Source organism: Cibotium barometz, chromosome 7, assembly GCF_041138505.1.
Source record: "Cibotium barometz isolate CiBa-2024 chromosome 7, ASM4113850v1, whole genome shotgun sequence".
Taxonomy (NCBI): Eukaryota; Viridiplantae; Streptophyta; class Polypodiopsida; order Cyatheales; family Cibotiaceae; genus Cibotium; species Cibotium barometz.
This window is the reverse complement of record NC_141052.1, coordinates 58,305,328-58,330,969: the sequence shown is the minus strand read 5'-3', so window position 1 is coordinate 58,330,969 and position 25,642 is coordinate 58,305,328. Positions and strand designations below refer to the sequence as shown.

Here is a 25,642-nt window from a genome sequence, read left to right as displayed (position 1 = left end):
GGTCGGCCAATTGGTGACATGGAGCCCAAGGTGCAGGCCAGTGTGGAGCAAGGCTTGGAGAACAAGAAGAGGATGCTGTCGGCTGCCTAAAAGGAGGTACTGTTGGCTGATTACAAGCACTGTCGGCTGTACCAGAGAGCAGGGGGGCTGAAACGCATCAGAACATGGTAAGTGCACCAAGCGGCTGCAAGCGCAAGAGATGAGTATGGTGAAGAGACAAGTCGGCTGCCCGACTGCTGGTTGGCCAGCTCTTCTATGCTCCCAAAGACCTATAAATAGGCACAAGAGCTCATTGTTATATTCATTCATTCCTTTATGGGGTGGATCGTTAGGGTCCTAGTTTAGGACAGAATTTTGGGTGTTATCACCTTTTCTTCAAGGCAGCCTAGGGCTGCAGACAAGTACCTTTTTGTACCATATGAATATACTCAATTTCCAGCACATCTCTCTCTATATCTGCGTTTTGCATCAGATGGTTTTCCAAGAGTGTTTAGGGCTGAAAGAAGACTCCCAGAGCTTTCGCATGTTACATAACACCCCCTTCACATCATCATGAGCACAGCACAAGAAATAACTAAATTTAATGGAGAGCAGTTTCATACATGGCAAACAAAGACCATGTATTTACTCATGAGGAAAAATCTGTCAAGTGTAAGGATCGTGTTGAGGAGGACGCTACATGGGACACATTGACTACCCTTGAGAGGGATTACCCTGGGTTTTTAGTGAGCTCTTAGAGGAAGGGGAGTATGTCATGTGCACAGTGTGTATCTACTGTGTGCTACACGCACACAAGACTAGCTTCGAGGTTTGGGGAAGCTTGGAGCTAGGCAAGCTGATTGGCGAGCTGGGCTAGGGATAGACTAACGGGCGAGCACCCAAGTATGGACGGGCGGGCACCCAAGTGTGGACGCCCGGTGACCGGCCAAGGGTGGCCAAGGTTAGTCAATAGTTCATAGAGTCTCGCGTGTCTTTGTGAGAGCTCTATGGCCAGGAGCCTGGATCTAGTGCAAACATGCACCTGCTTTCTGCAGCCAAGGCCGGCCGCAATCTCGAGGCCCGCGAGGGTAGCTTTGTGGCGGTATGGGACGTCACGAGGTAGAGATTGGTCGGTACGTCCAACTAGTTAGCTTAGCTCGTGGCTCGGTGGGGACAGCCAAGACTTGTGGGCTTGCCCACGGCTGTCAAGGTTGGGAGGTGAGTCAGGCTTGCACCCCCTTCACGTTGCTTGGTTTGTTTTGCAGGTTTCGAGTATTGCTTCAGGAGCGTTCTACGAGGTGATCTTTGGGGTTTTGACAGGTTGGCAGAGTAGCAGGGATCCCTAGAGAGAGCAAACTCTATAGATTGTGCCATGGAGGAGTAGAGTCTAAGAAGCATTATATTTGTCAGTGCCCAGTGTATTATGAGATGAAGGGGAGATTCCATTGCAAGGGTCTGGGCCATTATCTCGGATAATGGAGTATCTAGATCAGCGTTGTCTCAAACTCTTCCAGTTGGAGATCCAACGACATAGAGAGTTACTATTCAGAGATCCTCGACCCCAACACCCATCTCAGTCTACCATCACCAGTTTTTTCCGCCCACCACAAGAAGAGGACACTCAGACAATGAGGCGACACAGAGAGTTACTATTCAGAGATCCTCGACCCCAACACCCATCTCAGTCTACCATCATTAGTAGAGGACACTCAGACAATGAGGCGACTACAATAGCCCACCATCTTGCCCCTCGACTAGAGTTACCCTGCCTCGTGCCACTGCAGCTAGACAGCCTCCCCATCTTGGAACTCAAGCACCCCACGCTCACCAGCCCGAGATTGATGAGATCCGCCACCGAGCATCTATAGCTGCTACCTCGTCCCAGCTTGTGCTTGGCCCTACAGATCTAGCCCCCTCGCCCATGCTGGACATCCTTTATGGACCCCTACCACTCATCAATGAATAGCTCCGTCTCCACACTCACATCCTTGTATCCTCTACACCCACTTTGTATCCATGATGATGAGGATGACAACGATGATCCACATATCTACATTTACCTAGGATTAGTGTTAGTTTTTTTTGTTATGTTGTCTTTTTTTTCCATGATGAGATTCCATGGACACACTGTACACCTTTTGTCTCATAGACCCCTTGGGTCTTTTGCAAGCCGTTAATATATCTTCTTTTTCTCTCAAATTCTCCAATGTGCATGAAAATATGCTTATATTTGTACTTAAAACAAAGGATTGTTGGGGTAAAGGCGTTATGCCCACCCTTATAGTGTGTATAAGCCCATAAGTTATAGTACATAGTACACTTAGTACTTTTAATGTACTAAGTGCACACTGTGTACTAGTGCAATATACATGTGTGATAGGGGAGTCACACACTCATGCTATTGGTGAGTTGACTTATCCCCACAACTCTCTCTCTCTCTCTCTCTCCCTTGTGTTTCTCTGTGTATGTCTCTCACATGACCTAACCCTAATTGCTGTTTCTCCCATCAACTGGTATCAGAGCAGGTTATTTTTTCTAGGGTTTTGTCGCTGCAGAGAACAGGCGTGTGCTGCTGTACGGATCTGCGTGCTGCATCAGAATTTGTCTCTGGTCGCCTTTGTGCAGTGCTGGTTACTGGTCGACTGTGTGACCAGTCGCAGGCAGGTGGGTTGAGAGAGCAGCAGCAGCTGTGCCATAGCCCAAGCCAGAGGTACCATTGCGGGTACCATAGCTGCCCTCAGTTCTCCCAGGCGAAGGCTGGCGGGCGTTGAGCCATTGGCGAAGGCAGCAGTACAAGGCGAGCGAACTTAAGCGAACGCCAAAGCAGCATAGCGGGGCGTCGAGTACTAGTCTTAGTACTAGGCGAAACAGGCGGCATCGCAACAACTGGAGCCCGTCGACGTGTATGCGGCGCTAGGCGAAACATGACGAAGGCACTTCAGCGTGGAGCGAAGAAGCGTTAGTCGTCGGCTGGTACACGCAGGCGGATAGGCGAAGGCAAACGCAGCATTCGTGCCCAACCAGCAGCGCAGGCTGGCCGCTATCGCTGGACGTAGGCAACTGAGCCAGGCGTGCCCAGCCATTCAGGCGCCTACAGCCGCCAGGCGTTGAGCGTGGAGGGCTGGTCGTGGGGGTCAGCCAGGTGCAGCCACGCTGCCCAGCAGCTGGCGTCAGGATCTCTTCTGCCCAACAGCACTCGATGATCTCTCTCATCAACAAGGCACTCTTTCTGCACCAACAATCTGCAGCAGCAAGAATTGCCCCCATCTCCTGCAACAGCCTGCAAATTGAAGGAAAATCAGAAATTACAAGGTATTTGCCTCAATTTTTTTTTGGGATTTGCAATTGAGCAAGTACAATCAACAATTCAGCAGGTACAGGTGCCCAATTGCTCAATTTTTGAGCAAAATTGGCAAAATTTGGTGACATTGGTCACAATCAGGATAAATTTGCAGGAAATTGGTCAAATCAGGATCAATTTACAGGAAATTGGATGTCGAAATTAGGGGCTTTTGATGTAATTGTGCAATTAAGCACTCATACATGCTGTATGATGTGAAAAATCGCACATTTGGGCAAAATTGCAGCAAATTGCAGTGCAAATCAAGGGGCTTTTGTGCCGATTTGGTTGATTTGCATGCAGGCAATCGCATTTGATGCTGTGGATAATGTGTTGATGCCTTACAAGCACTCAATGTGCCTGTAAATCAAGGGGCTTTCATGTATTTGATGTGTATGTGGCCAGGGGGAAGCATCGTGAACACTCTGGATGCCTTCATGTGCGTCAATGTACCATGTATGATCGGAAATTGATCTGTAAATCAAGGGGCTTTTCAAGTTTGTATGCTTGTTGAGCTTGGCAAAGCAGCAGGCAAGACATTTATGCCTTAAATCCTCAAAAAATCAGCTTGCAGTCAAGGGGCTTTTGCCCAATTTCTGTTCGGGACTGTTTTATGCAGTGTTCGGGACTGTAAAAGTCTGATTTTCACTCATTTGGACAGCCAGGAGAGCATTTATTGCTACTGTACCTGCTGGTACAGATTTGGCACAGCTTTGTGCATGTTTTGGCATGGCTGTACACTGTTTTGAGTGACCAAAAGGTTCAATTTCAGCTGCTGTACTTGCCGGGACAGGTTTGGTACATCATTTGTAAGCACTTGGTACTGCTGTACAGTACTTTGGAAGGGCAACAGAGCACATTTAAGGTGCTGTCCAAAATCTGCAGCAACCAGATTTTGTTGATTTCATCACATAAAGTGGGAGAAAAGTTGCATTCTTGCTTCCGCAGTGGGAGATAAAGCTTGGGAGAAAAACTGTGAGCACTTTGTGTGCTTTTGGTGCAGTGTTTGCACATTTTGCAGGGAGTCAGGCATTTACAGGTTGCATTTTGCTATGGCAACCACAGGTGAGAGCTCTTCATTGCTTCACATCAAGAAGCTTGAAGGCTCGCATAATTATGATATTTGGCAAACCCAGTGCTACAATGTGTTGCTCCAGAAAAAGCAGCACAAGCCTATCAAAGAAAGGGGTGTAATGCCCGCTTCTCTTACTGCTGAAGAGTGGGAAGATATGGATGAGCTGGCAAGATCTACTATCATGTTGTCTGTGTCAGACTCATTACTTTTCAGAATTCGTGAAGAGAAGACAGCTTGGGGAATGTGGCAGAGATTGCAGGACTTGTATGCCCAGCAAAGTGCCTCAAGCAAAGTGTATTGGTTGAAGAAACTCATAGGTCTTCAGATGAAGGAAGGGGCATCTATGACAGCCCATCTCAATGAGTTTAATGGTATTGTCAGCCAAGTTATAAATCAAAAGTTGGCAATGGACGATGAGTTCAAAGCCACTTTTTTGTTATGCACTTTGCCAGAGAGTTGGGACACATTCAGGACAGCCACTAGCAATTCGCATGCTATGCTATCATATGCAGATGTTGAGGGTGCTCTTCTTCAAGAAGAGATGAACAGGAAAAACAACTCTGTTGGAAAGTCCAATGCAATGAATGCACGTGGGAGATCCCAGCAAAGGGGGAAAAGCCAAGAAAGGGGAAGGAGCAAGTCTCGCTCCAAAAAGGATTTGGAATGCCATTATTGTGGCAAGAAGGGACACATTAAAAAGCAATGCTACAAATGGAAAAATGATCAAAAGGAAAAGGGAAAAGGCAAAGACAAAGAGAAAGATGAAGCCAAAGATGTAAAGCCAAAGGGCAAAAGTGGAGTCAAGATTGAAGAAATCAATGTGTCACATGCAGGTGGCAGTGAGGATGAGGTCCTCTTTACGTCTTCACTTGATGCCCATTCACTTCTTACAGGTGGTCATGGTATGCACTCATGGATCATTGATTCAGGTGCCTCCTTTCATGTCACAGGTTGCAGAGACTTGTTTGTCAGGTATACTGCTGGCAATGAAGGAGTGGTTTATTTGGGTGATAACCATGCATGCAAAATTCTTGGCAGAGGTGATGTGAGGCTTGTATTTTCAGATGGCTCACAGCTTATGCTCCATGATGTCAGGCATGTGCCTGAGATCAAGAAGAATCTGCTTTCTACTGGACAGCTTGATGATGCTGATTATGTTACCACATTTGGTAGTGGAAAGTGGAAAATTAGTAAGGGCTCACTGGTTGTTGCCAGAGGCTCTAAGGTGGACACTCTTTACTTTATGCATGCAGGTGTTTGTCACCATGCTAATGTAAATGCAACCGAGCTGCCGGAAATCTCTATGTGGCATAGCCGGTTGGGACACATGAGTGTCAAAGGAATGGAGCAATTGTCTCGTTTGGGTTACTTGCCTTCTCTAAAGTTTTCAAGTTTTCAGTTTTGTGAGCATTGTATATATGGTAGGCAACTACAGTGCCCCCACAAGAAAGCTCTTGGACAGAAAGATGCTCAGTTAGAGCTTGTGCATACAGATGTATGTGAGATGCCTCAGCTTTCTTTGGGAGGGGCAAAATACTTTGTGTCTTTTATTGATGATGCCACACGCAAGGTGTGGGTTTATCCTCTTCGTTTGAAGAGTGATACATTCTCAGTGTTTGAGAAGTTTGTTGCTCTTGTTGAGAATCAAACTGGCAAAACACTGAAGGCTTTGCGTTCCGACAATGGTGGAGAGTATACGTCCAAACAGTTTCAGGACTTTTGTGATGCTAAAGGCATCAAGAGGGAGCTCTCTACTCCTTATGATCCTCCACAAAACGGGACAGCAGAGAGGATGAACAGGACCATACAGGAGAAGGTCCGTTCTATGTTGTCACATGCTGCATTACCTCATGGTTTTTGGGCTGAAGCTGTTATGACAGCCGTTCACCTTATAAACAGGTCACCTAACACGAGGCTTGGTGGGAAAGTGCCAGAAGAAGTATGGACAGGGAAGCCTCCGTCATACAAGCACTTGAGAGTGTTTGGTTGCGTTGCGTACGTGCACATACGCAGGGAAATGCGCACCAAACTTGATCCTAAGTCTCACAAATGCATATTCCTAGGATATGGTGACAGAGGTGAAATGGGGTATAGACTTTGGGATCCCATAAATAGAAAGATTATACGCAGCAATGATGTCATTTTTGATGAAACATGCATGTATAAGGAGCCTGCAAGGCAACAGGAGCCTGGCAGAGTCATCTTTGATGATGATGGACATCATGGACAACAACAAAGGGCTGTAAATCAGCCATTACAGCAGGAAAACCAGCCCTTAAATGGTGCTGAAAATGGTCCAAATGGACAGCCAGAGATGGCAGAAGATATCCCTATGGATATACCACAGTTAGAGGACATACCGGGCATGATTTTTCAGCCTTATGGCATGGAACAGGAGCCACCAATGGGTGATATGCAGGCTGGACAGCAACCTGCAAATGATGGTCATTGGGTACGGAGGTCCACAAGACCCTCCAGAGCCCCTGACAGGTTTGTTCCAGGGGTTGACTACTTGATGCTCACTGACTGTGGGGAGCCCTCATGTAATAAGGAGGCTTTACAGAGGGCAGACAAGGCTCTATGGGAGCGTGCCATGAAGTCAGAGATGGATTCTCTGCATAAAAATGGAACTTGGAAGTTGGTGCATTTGCCTGCAGGCAAGAAGGTTTTGCCATGCAAGTGGGTATACAGGCTCAAAGTTGCATCAGATGCAAAGCCAAGATACAAAGCCAGGTTAGTGGCTAAGGGCTTTAAGCAGGAATATGGTGTGGACTTTGAGGAGATCTTCTCTCCAGTGGTCAAAATGACCACACTTAGAGCTGTGTTAGCTTTGGTTGCACATGATGATCTGGACTTGATTCAGATGGATGTGAAGACTGCTTTTCTTCACGGTGATCTCCATGAGGAGATATATATGCAGCAGCCAGAGGGTTATGCAGTAAGTGGAAAAGAGAAGCTTGTATGCAAGCTGAAAAAGAGTCTTTATGGGCTCAAACAGGCACCAAAAGAATGGTATCATAAATTTGATACATTCATGAAATCACAGAAATTCAGGAGAAGTGACATAGATCACTGCTTGTACACCAAGAAAGCTTTGGATGGCAGTCTATTGATTCTCATCTTGTATGTTGATGATATGTTGATTGCCGGGAAATCTCGTAAAGAGATGGATGCCTTGAAGAAGAGGCTGCATGAAACCTTTGATATGAAGGATTTGGGTGATGCAAATCACATCTTGGGTATGCGGATACTTCGGGACAGAAATCAGCATGTGTTGTATTTGTCTCAGAAGGAATACATTGGCAAAGTCTTGCAGAGGTTCAATATGGATGGGGGGAAGAAGACTAGTACTCCTTTGCCTCCATATGTGAAACTCAGTGCTATGGACAGCCCACAGTCAGATAGAGACAGGGCTGATATGGCCAAGATTCCGTATGCTTCAGCTTGTGGCAGTCTCATGTATGCCATGGTTGCTACTAGGCCGGACATTGCATTTGCAGTGGGAGTGGTTTCTAGATACATGGCCAACCCTGGCAAGAAGCATTGGGAAGCAGTGAAAGGTGTCATGAGATACCTGAAGGGCACACAGGATTTGTGCATTTGCTTTGGCAAACAGGATGCATTAGTGCATGGTTACACGGATTCGGATTATGCCGGTCATCCAGATAACCGGAAGTCTACTACCGGTTATGTATTTACATTCACAGGAGGTGCTGTGTCATGGATATCCAGGATGCAGAAGTGCACAGCCTTATCTACTACAGAGGCCGAGTATATTGCAGCCACAGAGGCTTGCAAGGAGGCATTATGGCTATCTCGGTTAGTGGTTGATTTGGGCTATACAGGGGATATTCCATTGTTGCATTGTGATAGTCAGAATGCCATCCAGTTGGCAAAGAACCCTGTCTTTCATGCAAAGACGAAGCATGTGGATGTGAAGTATCACTTCATCAGAGAGGTGATAGAGAACAAGCAAATTCAGCTTGTTAAGATTCACACGGATGACAACCCGGCTGATCTGTTGACGAAGAGTTTGCCTCCGGAGCGGTTTGCTCATTGCAGACACTTGATGGGCATTGGATGAGGCCAGTTTCAGCCTTGATATGGCCTTATATATTATCATGTACATGCTGATTTTTTCTTTTCCTTTACTTAAGGGCACTTTGCCTTTAAGTGGGAGGTTGTTGGGGTAAAGGCGTTATGCCCACCCTTATAGTGTGTATAAGCCCATAAGTTATAGTACATAGTACACTTAGTACTTTTAATGTACTAAGTGCACTATGTGTACTAGTGCAATATACATGTGTGATAGGGGAGTCACACACTCATGCTATTGGTGAGTTGACTTATCCCCACAACTCTCTCTCTCTCTCTCTCCCTTGTGTTTCTCTGTGTATGTCTCTCACATGACCTAACCCTAATTGCTGTTTCTCCCATCAAGGATTTGGTAAGGTTTTTTTTTTTTACATTGAGTTGTTTCTGAATAGTAAAAATCACCCTTCTGAGCAAATGCACAGCCCTGAATACCCCAGGATGCCCTATTGAGGGTGTGTCAAGACACTCAAATAGGATGCAACTCCTCCAGACGAGGGACAGGAGAAAGAAAGAAAGATATATAAAGCGTCTACTAAAGACCCAATGGGCCTATGAGAAAAAAACTTACCGAGTCCTTTGTTTCGAGTATGAATATAAACATATTTACATGCACATTAGAGAATCTCATGCACATGTAGAGGTTCACTAATGCTGCATGGGCCAACAATTAAAAAGGAGAGATTTAATCACACCTCAAACTGTAAATGTATGGATGATGCTTCGACAAATGGGGATGAAAACTCACCTCATGTTGAAACTGCTGCTGACCATTTACCGCTGTTTGCTTGAGGACCTTCACAGCAACACTCATGTGTTCTATCATGCCCTTATAGACACCACCATAACCACCCTCTCCTATCTTCTGATCCTCGCAGAAGTTATTCGTGGCTTCTTGGAGTTTTTCAAAACTGTAATCGGTACACTTTCTCTGTGATTTTCTCAACAACCTAGCCAAATCTTGCTTTGCTCGCCAAGCTCTCTCTTCAGCATTTTTTCGCAACTGAATTTGTACTGCAAGTTCCTTCTTTATGTTATTAAGATTAGCCAGTGTCTCTATATACCTGCTTCTGTCTGCTGCTGCCTGTTGCCTTGCAATAGCTGCTTCCTGTTTGAAAGAATCTGCTTCTACCTTTGCATTAGAGAGAGCAGTGAGTGCTTCCTCACGTCTCTTAACTTCTTCTGCCACTGCCTGCACAGCATTTTCTTTACCCATTTTCAAAGCCTCTTTGAGAGCAGCACATAATTCCTCTTTCTTTCTTATTTCTTCTCTCATTTGGAGCCTAACAGCTGCTAGCTCCTTTGAAGCTGTTTCGTCACCTGCAGACTTTAGCATCTCCATATCATTCAATGAAATGTTTGGAATTTCATCAGATCTTTTTAACTCATGGACAGCAGAGGTATGTTGAAGAGGGCTACTAGAAACCTTCCCAAGGCCATTGATTTTAACCAAGGAATCACAAGGTCCATTACTGCCCTGACTGCTACCACATGTAGGCTCGTCAGTTGCTCTAGCAGAATTGTCCCTTACATGCATAACATTGGGTCCTGAAGATTTACATCTCAAATGAGCAGCTTTCAATGCATCATGCTGATTTATTGTGGTACTACTTAAAAGATCTTGAGAGGATAATTGAAGTTGGCTCATTGATGGCGCCTTTACATGGGTACATTCCGAAATTGTGCCAATCAATTTAAGATCTTCATGATAAATCTCTTCTCCGTTGAGTAGAACATGTCGTCCGGCTTCAGAAGTGAAAGTGGAGTCTGTGCTTGGAGATGGAATCCAGTATGGCAAGCTATTGTTTTCTCTACTTGGAGCATAAGATCCACACTCGGAAAATGTTTCTATTACAAGAAAGATAAGTGTCACTAGCAAACGTCTCTCTCTCTCTCTCTCTCTCTCTCTCTCTCTCTCTCTCTCTCTCTCATACACTTTTGTTGTACCTCAGTAGGAGTATTTTCCTTTCATAGCTGTTTAGGACTGTTTTAGGGCTTCATCAGCTGTGTACTATGTTTTGGTCTCATAGGTCATTTTGGCCTTTTGAAGACGTTAATATATCATTTCATTTCTCTCTCTCTCTCTCTCTCTCTCTCTCTCTCTCTCTCTCTCTCTCTCTCTCCACATCCCCACCCTCCTTATATTGTTTGTATATGGGCTCCACCGATCCATGATGATTCACAGTTGTATCCAGACACATGCACACTTTTTCTTTTGTTTCTTTTCTTCCGATGACCGGAAGAAGACAGTTGTATTATTTTTCGTCTCATAGGCCGACTTTGGCCTCTCGTAGACGTTAATATATCTTTCTTTCTTTCTTTTCTTTCTCTCTCAAAAAAGTTATGGCCGAGATAAGGGCAACCCGAGAGAAAGGGAAAGTGGCCTTCTATAGAGATGGTAGAGTGGTGATTATGGAGAGGCGCTCTTCATGACGGCGCGAGACCTATGCGACTACACTCAAAGTTGCTACTTGGAATTGTAATGGATCTCTACGCCTTGATGTAGGGGCTTTTGAGGATAGTTTCACTGGGAGGGACATCATCTTCTACTGTGAGACGCATTAGGCTCGTGGACAGTCCATGCCACATGTTAGTGGATACCGATGGGAGACAGCTTGTAGATAGGAGACTCGTTCAAAGCATAGAGCACAGGGCTCAGGAGAAGTGGCAGTATTGTTTAGAGAGGAACTACAGCCACTGATACATATAGTCCGCAGAGATGAGCAGGCTGGGTACATGTGGGTAAGACTGAGGGCAGAGACAAGCAGATATCTCTACATTGCTATATGCTATTTTGCTCCTAGTACATCAGTGTATGCGTCACCTAGCGGGCACTCTCGCTTTTCTATTTTGGATGATGACATTCGGAAGTTCTCCAGGGATGGTGACATCATTCTCCTAGGGGACTTCAATGCCAGGACTGCCCATAACCAGACAGTATTTTATGATACCTCAGAGGAGATGTTGAGGGAACTTGATGTTAGGGATATGGACCTATCTAGACTCTCACAGGATGAGGAACATACAGTGTATGGGCGGTATTTGATAGACATGGGGACTGCACATGGATTGGCCATCCGGAATGGCCTACAGAGATTCCCGACATCGGGCGGTTTCACTAGCTTTCCACATCGGCATGGTGCTAGTACAGTGGACTATGTTCTGGCTCAGCCCAGTCTCATTCCCTCTTTTCAGGATTTTATGGTAGGCACTAGGCCGGTTGAAATAGCAGTGGATCATGCTATCTTGTCCTTCACTCTCACATTTCAGCACCGCTCCATTGGCACAGGTCTCCACACACACTCGTTATACCTTTACGAGGGAGACTGACACCGTGTACACGGATGAGATATACAGACGCTTATGTGCCGAGGAGCCGGGACGGCCATTAGATGAGCTCACTCAGATATTGATAGAGACACTTCATGCTGCAGCATCAGAGGCATGTCCCCATAGTCAGCCTACACGGAGATGATCTGGGAACATGCCCCAGAACAGCTAGTATGATGAGGAGTGCAGAGTGATGAGGATCAGATTACAGAGAGAGGTGCTCATGGGTGTTACCACTCACAAACAGTCACGGATTACCTTCCGGCACCTAGCGTGACGGAAGAAGAGGGCTTATCTTGCTCAGTTAGAGAGAGATTTGTATCAGTTATTTATGAGTCAGGACTCAGGCGAGGCATGGAGACTATTCCATGAGCATTCACCATCACCAGCCATTACCTCCACAGAGATTTGGGGTGAGTATGCAGCATCCCTGTACACAGCACCAGGACAGCCGCCCATGCCACACCCATCGGAGCCATGCCCAAAGACATGTGCTTTCTTTACTGTTGAGATGGTAAGGAAAGCTATTGACAGGATGAGGACTGGGAGAGCATATGATCATGATGGTTTGGTAGCAGAACACTTTATTCATGCCAGAGATATGCTTGCAGAGCTTATTGCTATGATGTTTAACTAAGCCATGTGTGAGGGTTTTCCTGAGACTTGGACTATGTCCACGATTGTGCCTATCTTCAAGTCAGGGGATCCATGCTTCCTGGGAATTATCGTACCATCATGATTGGTCACACATTGGCTAGATTATATGCATCTATTCTGTGTCATGGATTAATTTTCAATCCATTGGCTGTGGGAAGTTCTGCAAAAAGTCTTGGCCAAGACCAGGTTTAAAGAGGAGCTCGTGAAGGTGGAGGACAAGCTCGGCACAATTATCAAAGAAAACAAGAAGATGGTCGACTCTTCCGTTACCGCAATCATAAACCGCCTCTCCAAACTCGAGAAGGGATTTGACAAAATCCAAGAGCTCGAAGAGAGATCTTCCAAGCAAGAGGCTGAGATTTCAGCCTTAAAGGAGGAACTAGTGGAGGCCAAATTGCATGCTAAAAGTCAACAGCTGAAATCGCAGCCCTCAAAAAGGAGTTGGAAGCCACTTCAAAAAGCCCTCAAAAAGGAGTTGGAAGCCACTTCAAAAAGCAAGCTTGAGGATGGAAAATTTCAGCCCTCCTTTATTGAAGAGCTGAATACCATCAAGGAACAAATGAGAATCATTCGAGGAGGAGGAGGAGCAACGTAAAGAGAAGACATCTTCATGGGTGGAGGTGATCACAAAGACACAAAAGAAGATGGACGAGGCGGAGAAATGGATCGAGGTCGCCACAAGAAAGGGAAAGGTAAAGAATCGCCACCCATCCCCACTCCCACCATCATCAACATGACCCTTGAACAAGAGCAAAGGAGGAAACCCAGGCCTTACATGTAGGAGTGTCCGGTCTAAAAGACCGTGATGATGCGGAAGGGGAAACCAAGGAGCTCTTCTCTATGATGGGCATTGAAGCCATGCACACAAAGGCATGGAGAGTGGGAAAGAAGAGAGAAGGTAGTGGCGAATCTTCTAAGGAGAGAGCACTTATCATTCGTTTCCCCTCCATGGAAGCGAAGAAGGACTTCTTGAAGAGACGTCCTACACTCAAGAAGACGGGAATATTTCTTGGAGATGACCTCACACTCTTGCAACTTGCCCACATGAAAGAAATTATGCCAGAGATAAGGGCAGCCCGAGAGAAAGGGAAAGCGGCCTTCTATAGAGATGGTAGAGTGGTGATTATGAAGAGGCGCTCTTCATGACGGCGCGAGACCTATGGGACTACACTCAAAGTTGCTACTTGGAATTGTAATGGATCTCTACGCCTTGATGTAGGGGCTTTTGAGGATAGTTTCACTAGGAGGGACATCATCATCTACTGTGAGACGCATCAGGCTCCTGGACAATCCATGCGACATGTTAGTGGATACCGATGGGAGACATCTTGTAGACAAGAGACTCGTTCAGAGAATAGGGGACGGGGCTCAGGAGGAGTGGCAATATTGTTTAGAGAGGAGCTACAGCCACTGATACATATAGTCCGCAGAGATGAGCAGGCTAGGTACATGTGTGTTAGACTGAGGGTAGAGATGGGCACATATCTCTACATTGCTATATGCTATTTTGCTCCTAGTACATCAATGTATGCATCACCTAGCGGGCACTCTCCCTTTTCTATTTTGGATGATGACATTTGGGAGTTCTCCAGGGATGGTGACATCATTCTCCTAGGGGACTTCAATGCCAGGACCGCCCATAACCAGACAGTATTTTATGATACCTCAGAGGAGATGTTGAGGGAGCGTGATGTTAGGGATATGGGCCTATCTAGACTCTCACAGGATGAGGAACATACAATGTATGGGCGGTATTTGATAGACATGGGGACTGCACATGGATTGGCCATCCTGAATGGCCTTCAGAGATTCCCGACATCGGGCGGTTTCACTAGCTTTCCACATCGGCATGGTGCTAGTACAGTGGACTATGTTATGGCTCAGCCGAGTCTCATTCCCTCTTTTCAGGATTTTATGGTAGGCACAAGGCCGGTTGGAATAGCAGTGGATCATGCTATCTTGTCCTTCACTCTCACATTTCAGTTCAGCACAGCTCCATTGGGACAGGTCTCAACACACACTCGTTATACCTTTACGAGGGAGACTGACACCGTGTACACGGATGAGATATACAGACACTTTTGTGCCGAGGATCCGGGACGGCCATTAGATGAGCTCACTCAGATATTGATAGAGACGCTTGATGCTGCAGCATCAGAGGCATATCCCCATAGTCAGCCTACACGGAGACGATCTGGGAACATGCCCCAGAACAGTTGGTATGATGAGGAGTGCAGAGAGATGAGGATCAGATTACAGAGAGAGGTGCTCATGGGTGTTACCACTCACAGACAGTCACGGATTACCTTCCGGCACCTAGTGCGACGGAAGAAGAGGGCTTATCTTGCTCACTTAGAGAGAGATTTGTATCAGTTATTTATGAGTCAGGACTCAGGCGAGGCATGGAGACTATTCCATGAGCATTCACCATCACCAGCCATTACCTCCACAGAGATTTGGGGTGAGTATGCAGCATGCCTATACACAGCACCAGGACAGCCGCCCCTGCCAGACCCATCGGAGCCATGCCCAAAGACATGTGCTTTCTTTACAGCTGAGAAGGTAAGGAAAGCTAGTCTCCTTTATACATAGCACTTGGGCTCTCCCTAGAGACAGATATGCTCGCTTAGCCCTGGAGTCTTCACGACATTTGGCATCACAAGGAGACGGATCATGTTGGTATGCACAGATGACAGCTTGGCTCCAGCTGCATGGCTTTAGTATGGACAGGCTACCTCCATTTCAGTACTCCCTGGATGCACCCTCCATAGCGTACCCCCCCCCCCCCCTCACTATATTCACACCCTATAAGGGTTTCTGTTTACCTTCCAGTTCCAGTTTCATTTTCTAGGTGCCAATAGTATCATCTTTATTTTTCATTTTCTGGTTTTTTATCCAGACATTGTATCAGATCCACCATGATGTAACCTTTTGGTCTCATAGGTCATTATGGCCTTTTGGAGACGTTAGTATAACATTTCATTTCATTTCATTTCTCACACAGGCACAGATTACCAGACTTATCATCAGGCAGGACTTGATTCAGCTCGACACTAGGAGGACATGGATACAGCCGACACACGAGCTTGGTACGAAGAGGGCTTTCTATAGAGATCATCTTCTCCAGCTCACGCAGGATGGGTTTGTGATTAGACCCAGCTACATGGATACTCATCTTTCTCATGGGGTACGGTGTGTTATTGGTCGGATGCGCACATCCTCACACCAGCTAGGGATTGAGACTGGCAGATTCAGAGGAGTACCAGCTGAGGCCAGGATTTGTCAGTTGTGCCAGATGGAGCCAGAGACAGAGTTACATTACATATGTCACTGTCCAGTATATTATGAGATACGAGGCCGTTTTCACTGCCTGTTTAGAGAGGGTTTCGGACCACTTTCTAGAGTCATGAGGTACCAGGATCAGAGATGCCTCGGATTATACTTGCTGGAGCTTCGTAGACATAGAGAGGGTCTCTTGAGAGGGAGGGGATCAGAGATGGAGAGACACCTACAAAGGCAGATTACAGACTTCTTTTGACCAGAGATTGAGCAGTGAGGCCAGCAGGCATTGCAGCTAGCCCCAGAGTATAGCCGCACCAAAGGTACACTGACTGATCGGGCTATAGAGCTGGGGCGGTCCAGGCGCCCCAAGATGAGAGGCCCATCTCGACACCGGCGGAGACTACAACAGAGGATCAGGACCATACTAGCACGGCATGGGAGACGTCCAGTCAGAGTACTCACCATGGAGGACATTGAGGATATCCGCCATCGACCGATGAGAGACATCTTAGGATAGTGATGTGTATGATGCTTACCTTTGTTGCTGGAGTTTTCCTCCCAGATGTCATCCATTAGAAGCTCCTAGTACCGTACTTTTCCTTATAGTTGTTTAGTTGTTTTTTAGCTTTTCTTACACAGACATTGTATCAGATCCAGCAATTGTTGTTAACCTTGGTAAAACCAAGGTGATGGTGTTTAACACCACAGGAGGTCAGTATCCACCTTTACATATGGTCAGGAGACAGTGGAGTATACAGATGCATATACTTACCTTGGTGTGGTTTTTAGTGGGCCACTATTTTCCTTGAGGAGAGCAGCGGAGACGAGATTGACCAGAGCTTATGCAGCATTGGGGAGACTAGAGAGGATGTGTTCGCAGGTTCAGTTTCAGGAACCTCGAACAAAGCTCTGGCTCTTTGACACTTTGGTCACTTCAGCCATGCTCTATGGAGTGGAGATATCGGGACCCTCAGTGGATCACCACAGCAGAGCTGGCAGCACTGATGGATGGAGACGTATGGAGAGGCCCTTGGTTTCTATGATTTCCCGGATGATTAGGGCCAAGGCCTCCGTACCACATGATATTATCCGTGCAGAGATGGCTTCCCCCCCATTGGTAGTAGAGGTACTCACTCGATCAGTCTCCTTTATACATAGCACTTGGGCTCTCCTAGAGACAGATATGCTCGCTTAGCCCTGGAGTCTTCATGACAGTTGGCATCACAGGGAGACGGATCATGTTGGTATGCACAGATGACAGCTTGGTTCCAGCTGCATGGCTTTAGTATGGACAGGCTACCTCCATTTCAGTACTCCCTGGATGCACCCTCCCTCTCTCTCACATGGGCAGAGATTACCAGACTTATCAGGCAGGACTTGATTCAGCTGGACACTAGGAGGACATGGATACAGCCGACACACGAGCTACCTCCATTTCAGTACTCCCTGGATGCACCCTCCCTCTCTCTCACACGGGCAGAGATTACCAGACTTATCAGGCAAGACTTGATTCAGCTGGACACTAGGAGGACATGGATACAGCCGACACACGAGCTTGGTACGAAGAGGGCTTTCTATAGAGATCGTCTTCTCCAGCTCACGGGATGAATTTGTCATTAGACCCAGCTACATGGATACTCATCTTTCTCATGGGGTACGGTGTGCTATTGGTCACATGCACACATCCTCACACCAGCTAGAGATTGAGACTGGCAGATTCAGAAGAGTACCAGCTGAGGCCAGGATTTGTCAGCTATGCCAGATGGAACCAGAGACAGAGTTACATTACATATGTCACTGTCCAGTATATTATGAGATACAAGGCCGTTTTCACTGCCTGTTTAGAGAGGGTTTCGGACCACTTTCTAGAGTCATGAGATACCAGGATCAGAGATGCCTCGGATTATACTTGCTGGAGCTCCGTAGACATAGAGAGGGTGTCTTGAGAGGGAGGGGATCAGAGAGGGAGAGACACCTACAGAGGCAGATTACAGACTTCTTTCGACCAGAGATTGAGCAGTCAGGCCAGCAGGCATTGCAAATAGCCCCAGAGTAAAGCCACACCAGAGGTACACTGATTGATCGAGCTATAGAGCTGGGGCAATCCAGGCGCCCCAAGATGAGAGGCCCATCTCGACATCGGCGGAGACTACAACAGAGGATCAGGACCATACTAGCACGGCATGGGAGACGTCCAGTCAGAGTACTCACCTGAGGATATCCGCCATCGACCGATGAGAGACATCTTTGGATAGTGATGTGTATGATGCTTACCTTTGTTGCTGGAGTTTTCCTCCCAGATGTTATCCATTAGGAGCTCCTAGTACCGTACTTTTCCTCATAGTTGTTTCAGTTTCAGTTAGTTGTTTGGTTGTTTTTAGCTTTTCTTACACAGACATTGTATCAGATCCACCAATTGTTGTAACCTTTTTGGTCTCATAGGTCATTTTGGCCTTCTGAAGACGTTAATATATCATTTCATTTCATCCATCTCTCTCTCTCTCTCTCTCTCTCTCTCTCTCTCTCTCTCTCTCTCTCTCTCTCTCTCTCTCTCTCTCTCTCTCTCTCTCTCTCTCTCTCTCTCTCTCTCTCTCTCTCTCTCTCTCTCTCTCTCTCTCGATGACCCGACCATTTCTATCGAGATGGTCGGGTCATCATTGATGGCCGGCCCATGGATTAGCCGTTTGGGGCCTATGGGACACAGACCAGGCCACTGACAGAGATACACATAGCAGTGTGGAACTGTAATGGTTCACTATGGGTGCAGCCTGGACGACTGGAGCATGTTATGGTGGGGAGAGACATCATACTTTTGACAGAGACACATCAGAGCCCAGAGAGAGGGCTACCTCGAGTAGAGGGATTCCAGTGGGAGTCAGCATACAGGAGGACCACACGCCAGGGTACCTCGAGAGGGTCGGGGGGAGTAGCAGTCCTATTCAGACGGGAGCTACAGGGGAGACTGAGAGTGGTAGCACAGGATCCAGAGGCCAGATACATGTGGATCAGCTTACAGGACAGGGTTATATACATAGCTCTATGTTACTTTTCTCCATCAGGATCCTCCTATGTCATTAGGAGGACATGCCACAGGAGGAGATAGGAGCCTCGCCATACACTTGTCTGTCAGAGGAGATTATGCATTATTCTACACTAGGGGAAGTATTTCTTACGGGCGACTTCAATGCCCACACACAGAGCAGACAGTGTGAGGTGTATGACTATGATGACATGGAGATCCTCCACCCTGTGGATCCAAAGGAGATAGGGGCTAGTCGGGCATCAGAGGACACTGGACCAGACAGAGGACATTATGGGGACCACTTACTAGAGTTGGGAGCCAGGCATCGTCTCGTTATTTATAACGGGATGCTACAGTGGCCGGGATCAGGAGGGCTGCCATGCTTCCCACATGGGGGTCATACACGGACCGGAGGCACGGTGGTAGACTACATTATGGGGTCTTTGGAGGCATCACAGCTTGTCACCTCATTCTCCATTCCACCTCGTCCTATTGGGGCAGATCATACATACTTGGCATTTTCACTAGCCGGATCACCAGTATCACCAGCCCCCCACATACCAACGCCACACACTACCATCTACTTCACACATGACATGGCAGACATATACACTGGCAGAGTAGAGGATGGGCTCCTACTCATGGATCCCCTGGCATCTATGGATACCATTACAGCCCAGCTCGCATCACTCCTACACACGGCTGCATTACAGAGCTTCCCACATCGTGTACACTCAGGAGAGCCTGCGAGACCTGGGACTATGCCCCAGAACAGATGGTATGATGACGAGTGCAGAGCCCTATACTCACGGCTCCGCATACAGAGAGCCTTGGGAGCCATCACAGAGCAGGAGTCAAGGAGAGAGATGAGGAGACTTACTCGCCGCAAAAGGCGGGCCTTCGCAGAGACACAGGAGCTAGAGATCTTTCATTTCTTCATGAGCAGAGATAGCCCTGTCTCATGGCGGCACTTCAGAGAGCCCCGGACCCCGACACCTATTGCAGACCCACAGACATGGCACACATATGCAGAGGGTCTATACCATGCCCCACAGCAGCCACCTATACCTCAGCCCCACAGGAGCCTCGACCTACCACAGCTAGCTTCTTTACCCACTCGATGGTACAGGAAGCTATCCGCCGCCTACAGCATGGACGGGCCGCCGACCATATGGGCCTGCAGGGTGAGCATCTCATATATGCAGTAGATTCTTTAGCTCCTTTTCTTGCACACCTGTTTAACAGGGCACTAGCAGAGGGTTTGCCTGCGGAGTGGACGATGCACACCATTGTGCCGATTCACAAAACAGGGGATATGCTCGATCCGAGCAACTACAGGACGGTTATGGTAGGCCACGTGCTGGCCAAACTCTATGGTGCAGTGCTGGAGCAAGAGCTTAGCTTATATGCTGAGCGAGCAGGTTTACGCTCATCAGGGCAGGCAGGCTTCAGGAGAGCTTTCTCTACCACTGACCATGTATTCACTTTGAGATGTATGATTGATCAGGCCAGAGTGAGGAAGAGAAAGCTCTATTGCTGCTTTGTGGATTTCCGCAAGGCATTTGACACAGTACCACGAGAGAGGCTCTTTCAGCGCCTGCAGTCTCTTGGCATACCAGCAGATATGACATGGGGCATCTATGCATTATATGAGCAGGTTTTTGGGCGAGTCAGATGTCCAGGAGGTATGTCCGAGACTATTGCTAGCACCATTGGTGTGAAGCAAGGATGCCCACTTTCCCCCACGCTATTTGGGTTATACATTGATGAGGTGGCTGACTTCATTACACGGGGAGGCGGAGATGGAGTTGATTTCGCAGGTACCTCAGTACATATTATGCTCTATGCTGATGATATTGTATTAGTGTCTAGAGTCCCCAGGTGGTCTACAGCAGCATCTACATGCACTCGATGATTTCTGCACACAGAGGGGTCTTACTGTGAACCTTGGGAAAACCAAGGTTATGGTCTTTCATACATCGAGACAGGGCAGGAGTCAGCTGACATTCAGTCTCGCAGGATGCCCGGTGGAGGTGGTGACATCATACGTGTACCTAGGGGTTACCTTCTCTGCAGCAGCCACACGCTTTACCATGGGTTCAGCAGCCAGAGCTAGATTGACACGGGGATATGCAGCATTGGCTATGCTAGAGAGACAGTGCCACCAGGCGCATTTTCAGGAGCCCCGGACGAAGGGGTGGCTATTTGACACATTAGTCACACCGGCATTGATGTATGGAGCAGCAGTATGGGCGCCAGGCCTTGCTACCCATTGGTGGACACAGATAGAGAGACCACAGGCCCTCATGATGGCACGCATGATACGCAGCAAACCGTCAGTACCTCATGACATTATCCGAGCAGAGTTTGCTGCGCCTCCTATGATGGTAGAGGCCATATTTCAGACTATATGCCTGCTAGACAGATTCAGAGAGATGCCACAGGACAGATTATCATACAGAGCTTTTCAGGCATCTAGACAGTTGGCTGAGGCAGGAGACAGAGGATCATGGTATGCACAGGTCACACATTGGTTCTCACAGCATGGCCTAGACATGGATCATCTACCACCATTCCAGTATGACAGGGATGCACCACATATCCGTCTCTCTCATAGTGAGAGGAACAGAGTATTGAGACAGGATCTATGGCAGCTCTATACACGAGAGACATGGATATCGCCTGCACAGCCTCTTCTACCGAAGATGCTATACTACAGAGATCACTTCATGAGTATCACTGATGATGGATTCATAGAGAGGCCTAGATACATGGAGGGCTTTTTACCACACGGCTCCCGAGTGGCTATTGGTCAGCTCAGAGTTTCATCACACCGATTGGAGATTGAGACTGGCAGAGCAGCACGGATCCCCCGAGAGGAGAGGGTATGCAGATTGTGCAGAGAGGAGGTGGAGAGTGAGGAGCATTATGTATGCAGATGCAGAGCATATACAGCCATCAGAGAGAGATATCCCATTTTATTCAGAGAGCCACATTCCCTACGCCAGATCTTTGAGGCAGCAGACCAGCGCATACTGGGGAGATACATTCTAGACATACAGCGCCACAGACAGACATTATTACAGGCTCAGACAGCTCTAGAGGGGGGGCGACAGACACAGATTACTACATTTTTTCAGAGATCCACACCCCTCCCAGCCCCTACACGGCAAGGAATTACTCTCCAGAGAGCAGAGACACTTAGAGCCCGCAGGAGACAGAGAACACCTGGCTTTCGGACACCACGCCTATACCAGAGAGAGATGACAGAGATCAGAGCTCAATTTCACAGAGAGGGTGCGGAGCGACTGGCTCGCTTCAGAGCACACCCAGGCATGTTCTTCAGGGAGCTGTGGACACCCCCTTCACTGATGTATACCATTTTATATCCCCAGTATGGTACAGGATGGAGCTAGCTAGGTTGCATATCATGATTGTATACTCCATGCATATATCTTTGCATTCTCCTAGTAGTAGAGCTCCATCCCCTGCACACCCAGATTCAGCTTTTTTATTCAGTACTTTTTCATTTTGTTGGGATGACAGAGGATACCCCATACAGGTACTCCGATTTGTCTCATAGGCCGAGTTCGGTCTTTTGGAAGACGTTAATAAAATCTTTCTTTCTTTCTTTCTTTCTTTCTCACTCTAACCTTTTTGGTCTCATAGGTCATTTTGGCCTTCTGAAGACGTTAATATATCATTTCATCTCTCTCTCTCTCTCTCTCTCTCTCTCTCTCTCTCTCTCTCTCTCTCTCTCTCTCTCTCTCTCGTGTGTGTGTGTGTGTGCGCGCGCGCGCGCATGTGTATCATAGTTGTCAAAACTTAGTGTTGGCAAGTCCCAACCCCGCTCTCTGCCAAGCCCATCGAGAAGTTCGCCTCCCAACTTGACAACCAACCTTTTTCAACCCCGTTGAAAGCAACGTTGAAAGCGTTGGTTGGGAAGTTGGAAAAGGCTACCTTATTTTTAGCTTGCACTTGTGAAAATAATGTCCTACCTAGTTCTCAATGAAAAGATCATGAGCACCATCCCAAGTGCAGTTGTGTCATTGCCATTGTGATGCACCTTTAAGTAACTTTTTCTCGTGTTGTAGTCTTGCACCAAATCCTACTTATGCATGTAAGCCTACCTATGGAATACAACCAACCCTATGACTTGGCATCCTGACATGACAATGGGAACCATTTCTATTTTTCATTTTTTGCCGTTTTCAAAATTCTTTCAGAATTCTATTGTGACGTTTTGACAACTATGATGTAATACATACATATATGCGAGAAAATGGGATCTAAGGAGGATCAAAGCAGCATCTTCTATCCATGCTTCGCTAAGAAAAATAACAGAACTGTAATCACACAATATTCAACCAAAACCAAACCATATACATACATACATAAATACATATGTATGTATATCCAGTCCGTAGAAAGAAAGAATCAATCTTCTGATTCCAAGCCCTGGGAGCCTGCTTAAGACCATACAAGGCCTTCCGCAACCTGTAAACCATCCCCTTTGATCCTAGAACCTCAAAGCCTGGAGGTTGCTCAACATACACCTCCTCCTACAGGTCACCATTAAGGAACGTGAATTTCACATCCATCCTCGTAGTCGATGCCAGGCCGCTGAGCATAACCCTTAGCCACAAGTCTGGCTTTGTGTTTGTCCACCGACCCATCTGACGTATACTTGGTCTTAAAGATCCACTTGACACCAATGACTTACTGTTTTGACGGCCTCAGAACCATTTCCCAAGTTTTATTTTTCTCTATGGCATCCAATTCCAGCTGCATGGTTTTCCTCCAAGTATCCTGTGAAAGGGCTTCCTTTACGGAAGTGGGCTCTTTGTCCCGCATGATACGAGACATCAAAGCATAGTTTACCTGTAAGAGCTCCGCTGAATGACTTTTGTCATGAACTCTATGCGAACTTCGAGGTCCGTCCTCTGTGGTCTACTCGGAGGGAAGCTCCGTAACACCCAACTCCCGAAGAGTGTCTAACAACCACCTGGGTACTCGAACAGAACGCGGAGCCTCCTGTTGCTACGGGGGCTCATCTCCAGTCATGGGCTCAACCTCCTCAACTAGCTGAGGCTGTCCAACTAGAACAATTGACTGGGAATCATCATCAGACTCATCTCGGTCTTCAAGAAGTGGCGGCTCATCAACAGTGGAAGCTAGAACATGCTCATCAAAAACAACATCTCTGCTGACTACAACCTCGTTCCGCTCCAGGTCATACAACCTGTATCCTTTGGAAAGAGTGTTATATCCCACAAAGACAAGCTTCTGGGACTTGAGTCAAGCTTCCCCCTCTTGCTTCTTTCGAATGTGAACATAGGCATCACTCCCAAACACACGGAAATGGGAGACATTTGGTTTCCTACCAAAATAAGCCTCAAAGGGAGTCATCTTTGGTACTGAAGTCGTCGGAGATCGGTTGAGGATATGGACAGCCGTAGCCACAGACTCCCCAAAGTGGACGAGGATGATCACGATGCTCCAACATCCTCCTCGCCATCTCCACCACAGTCCGGTTCTTACGCTCAACCACTCTATTCTCTGAAGGCGAACCTGTATTGGCTAGCTCCCGCTTGACGACATGTTCCACACAAAACCGCACAAACGCATCGGAAGAAAATTCTCCTCCTTTGTCAGCCTGAAGAGTCTTTATCTCCAAGCCAGACTCTTTCTCCACCATCACATGCCACTCCTTTAACCGAGTAAAAGCTTAGTCCTTCTGGGAAAGGAAATAAACCCATGTGAATCAAGCAGCATAAAATACAAAGAACCTCCCAAGGATGGGATCTGCATAGGTCCACACAAGTCAATGTGTACCAACTCCAAAGGTTTCAAAGCCCGCCTGGAAGCCTGCTTCAAAAAAGATTCCTTGTGTTCTGCTTACCACGAATGCAAGAACTATAGCGTCCCTGCCTACTGCCAACATCTGGCAAGCCAACCACCATATGGTCTTGAAAAGCTCGCTGTAGCGCATCCACATTCAAGTGGCCAAACCGAAAGTGCCACAAGTCACCGATCTGAGTGCCAGTAAGAGAGGAAAGTGCTGAGGGAGTGTAGATACCGTTCTCCACTCCGCCTTCCCAAACAACCTGGCTTGTTTCTCTGTCGCGTAGAGCAACAAAATGCTCCTCAAACTCCACCCGGAAGCCAATCTTGCAAACCTCATGCACTAACAATAGATGAAAACCAAGTGCTGGGACGTAAAGAACACGAGAGGAATGCTTCCCCCCTCTACCATCAGGAATGATCTCCATCCTGCCCTCACTATGAATCGGTATAGTGGAATTGTCACGAATGAAAATGCGACCTGACTGCCGTTTTAAGATCCTGTAAGAACTCACAGGAAGGAGTCATGTGCGTGGAATCATCACTATCAAGAATCCACTCCCAAGTATCCCTGGCGGTGAAGCCAACTGCCTCCTCGCTTGAAGAAGATGAAACATCTGTGTCCAAAATCTCCAAGTGCACAAAAGCTGGAGTCTTTGCAACTGAAGCTGAAGAATCAACACTCTTCCCAATATTCCGTTTGAGACACTTTCTCCAACAGTGGCCTTTCTCGCCACAATCGTTACAGGTCCGCTCGGCCTTCAGTTTCTCGTGGTCAGAATCGGGCTTCTTCTCAGAAGACTTCTTCGACGAAGACTTCCCTTTGCCCTTGTTGTGGTTACAACCTTTCGACCATTGGCCAGTCAAGGCCTCAAAACCTCTGCCCTGTGGAGGATTCGTAAAACGCTCTTCCTGGTCTAATACCATAGGCACAAGCTCCTCCCACGTGATGGTGTTGAGCCTGCCACACTGGTGTTGAGTACTGATAGGGCAAATGAGACAACAACGTGATGGCCATATC

General features: G+C 47.3%; 1 protein-coding gene across 7 annotated transcripts in view; it reads right to left on the bottom strand.

Moving 5' to 3' along the window:
- The window catches only part of LOC147637249 (U-box domain-containing protein 52-like), a 124,137-nt gene that overhangs the window by 42,533 nt on the left and 55,962 nt on the right, over positions 1 to 25,642 (bottom strand). For all 7 annotated transcript variants that reach the window (XR_015266365.1, XM_086800868.1, XM_086800865.1 and 4 more), the window contains exon 5: positions 9,235 to 10,334. Coding sequence is in view for 6 of the 7 variants with exons in the window: in XM_086800868.1 (XP_086656994.1) it covers positions 9,235 to 10,334 (1,100 nt within the window). In the remaining variant the exon portion in view is untranslated. The remainder of the gene's footprint in view (positions 1 to 9,234; positions 10,335 to 25,642) is intronic.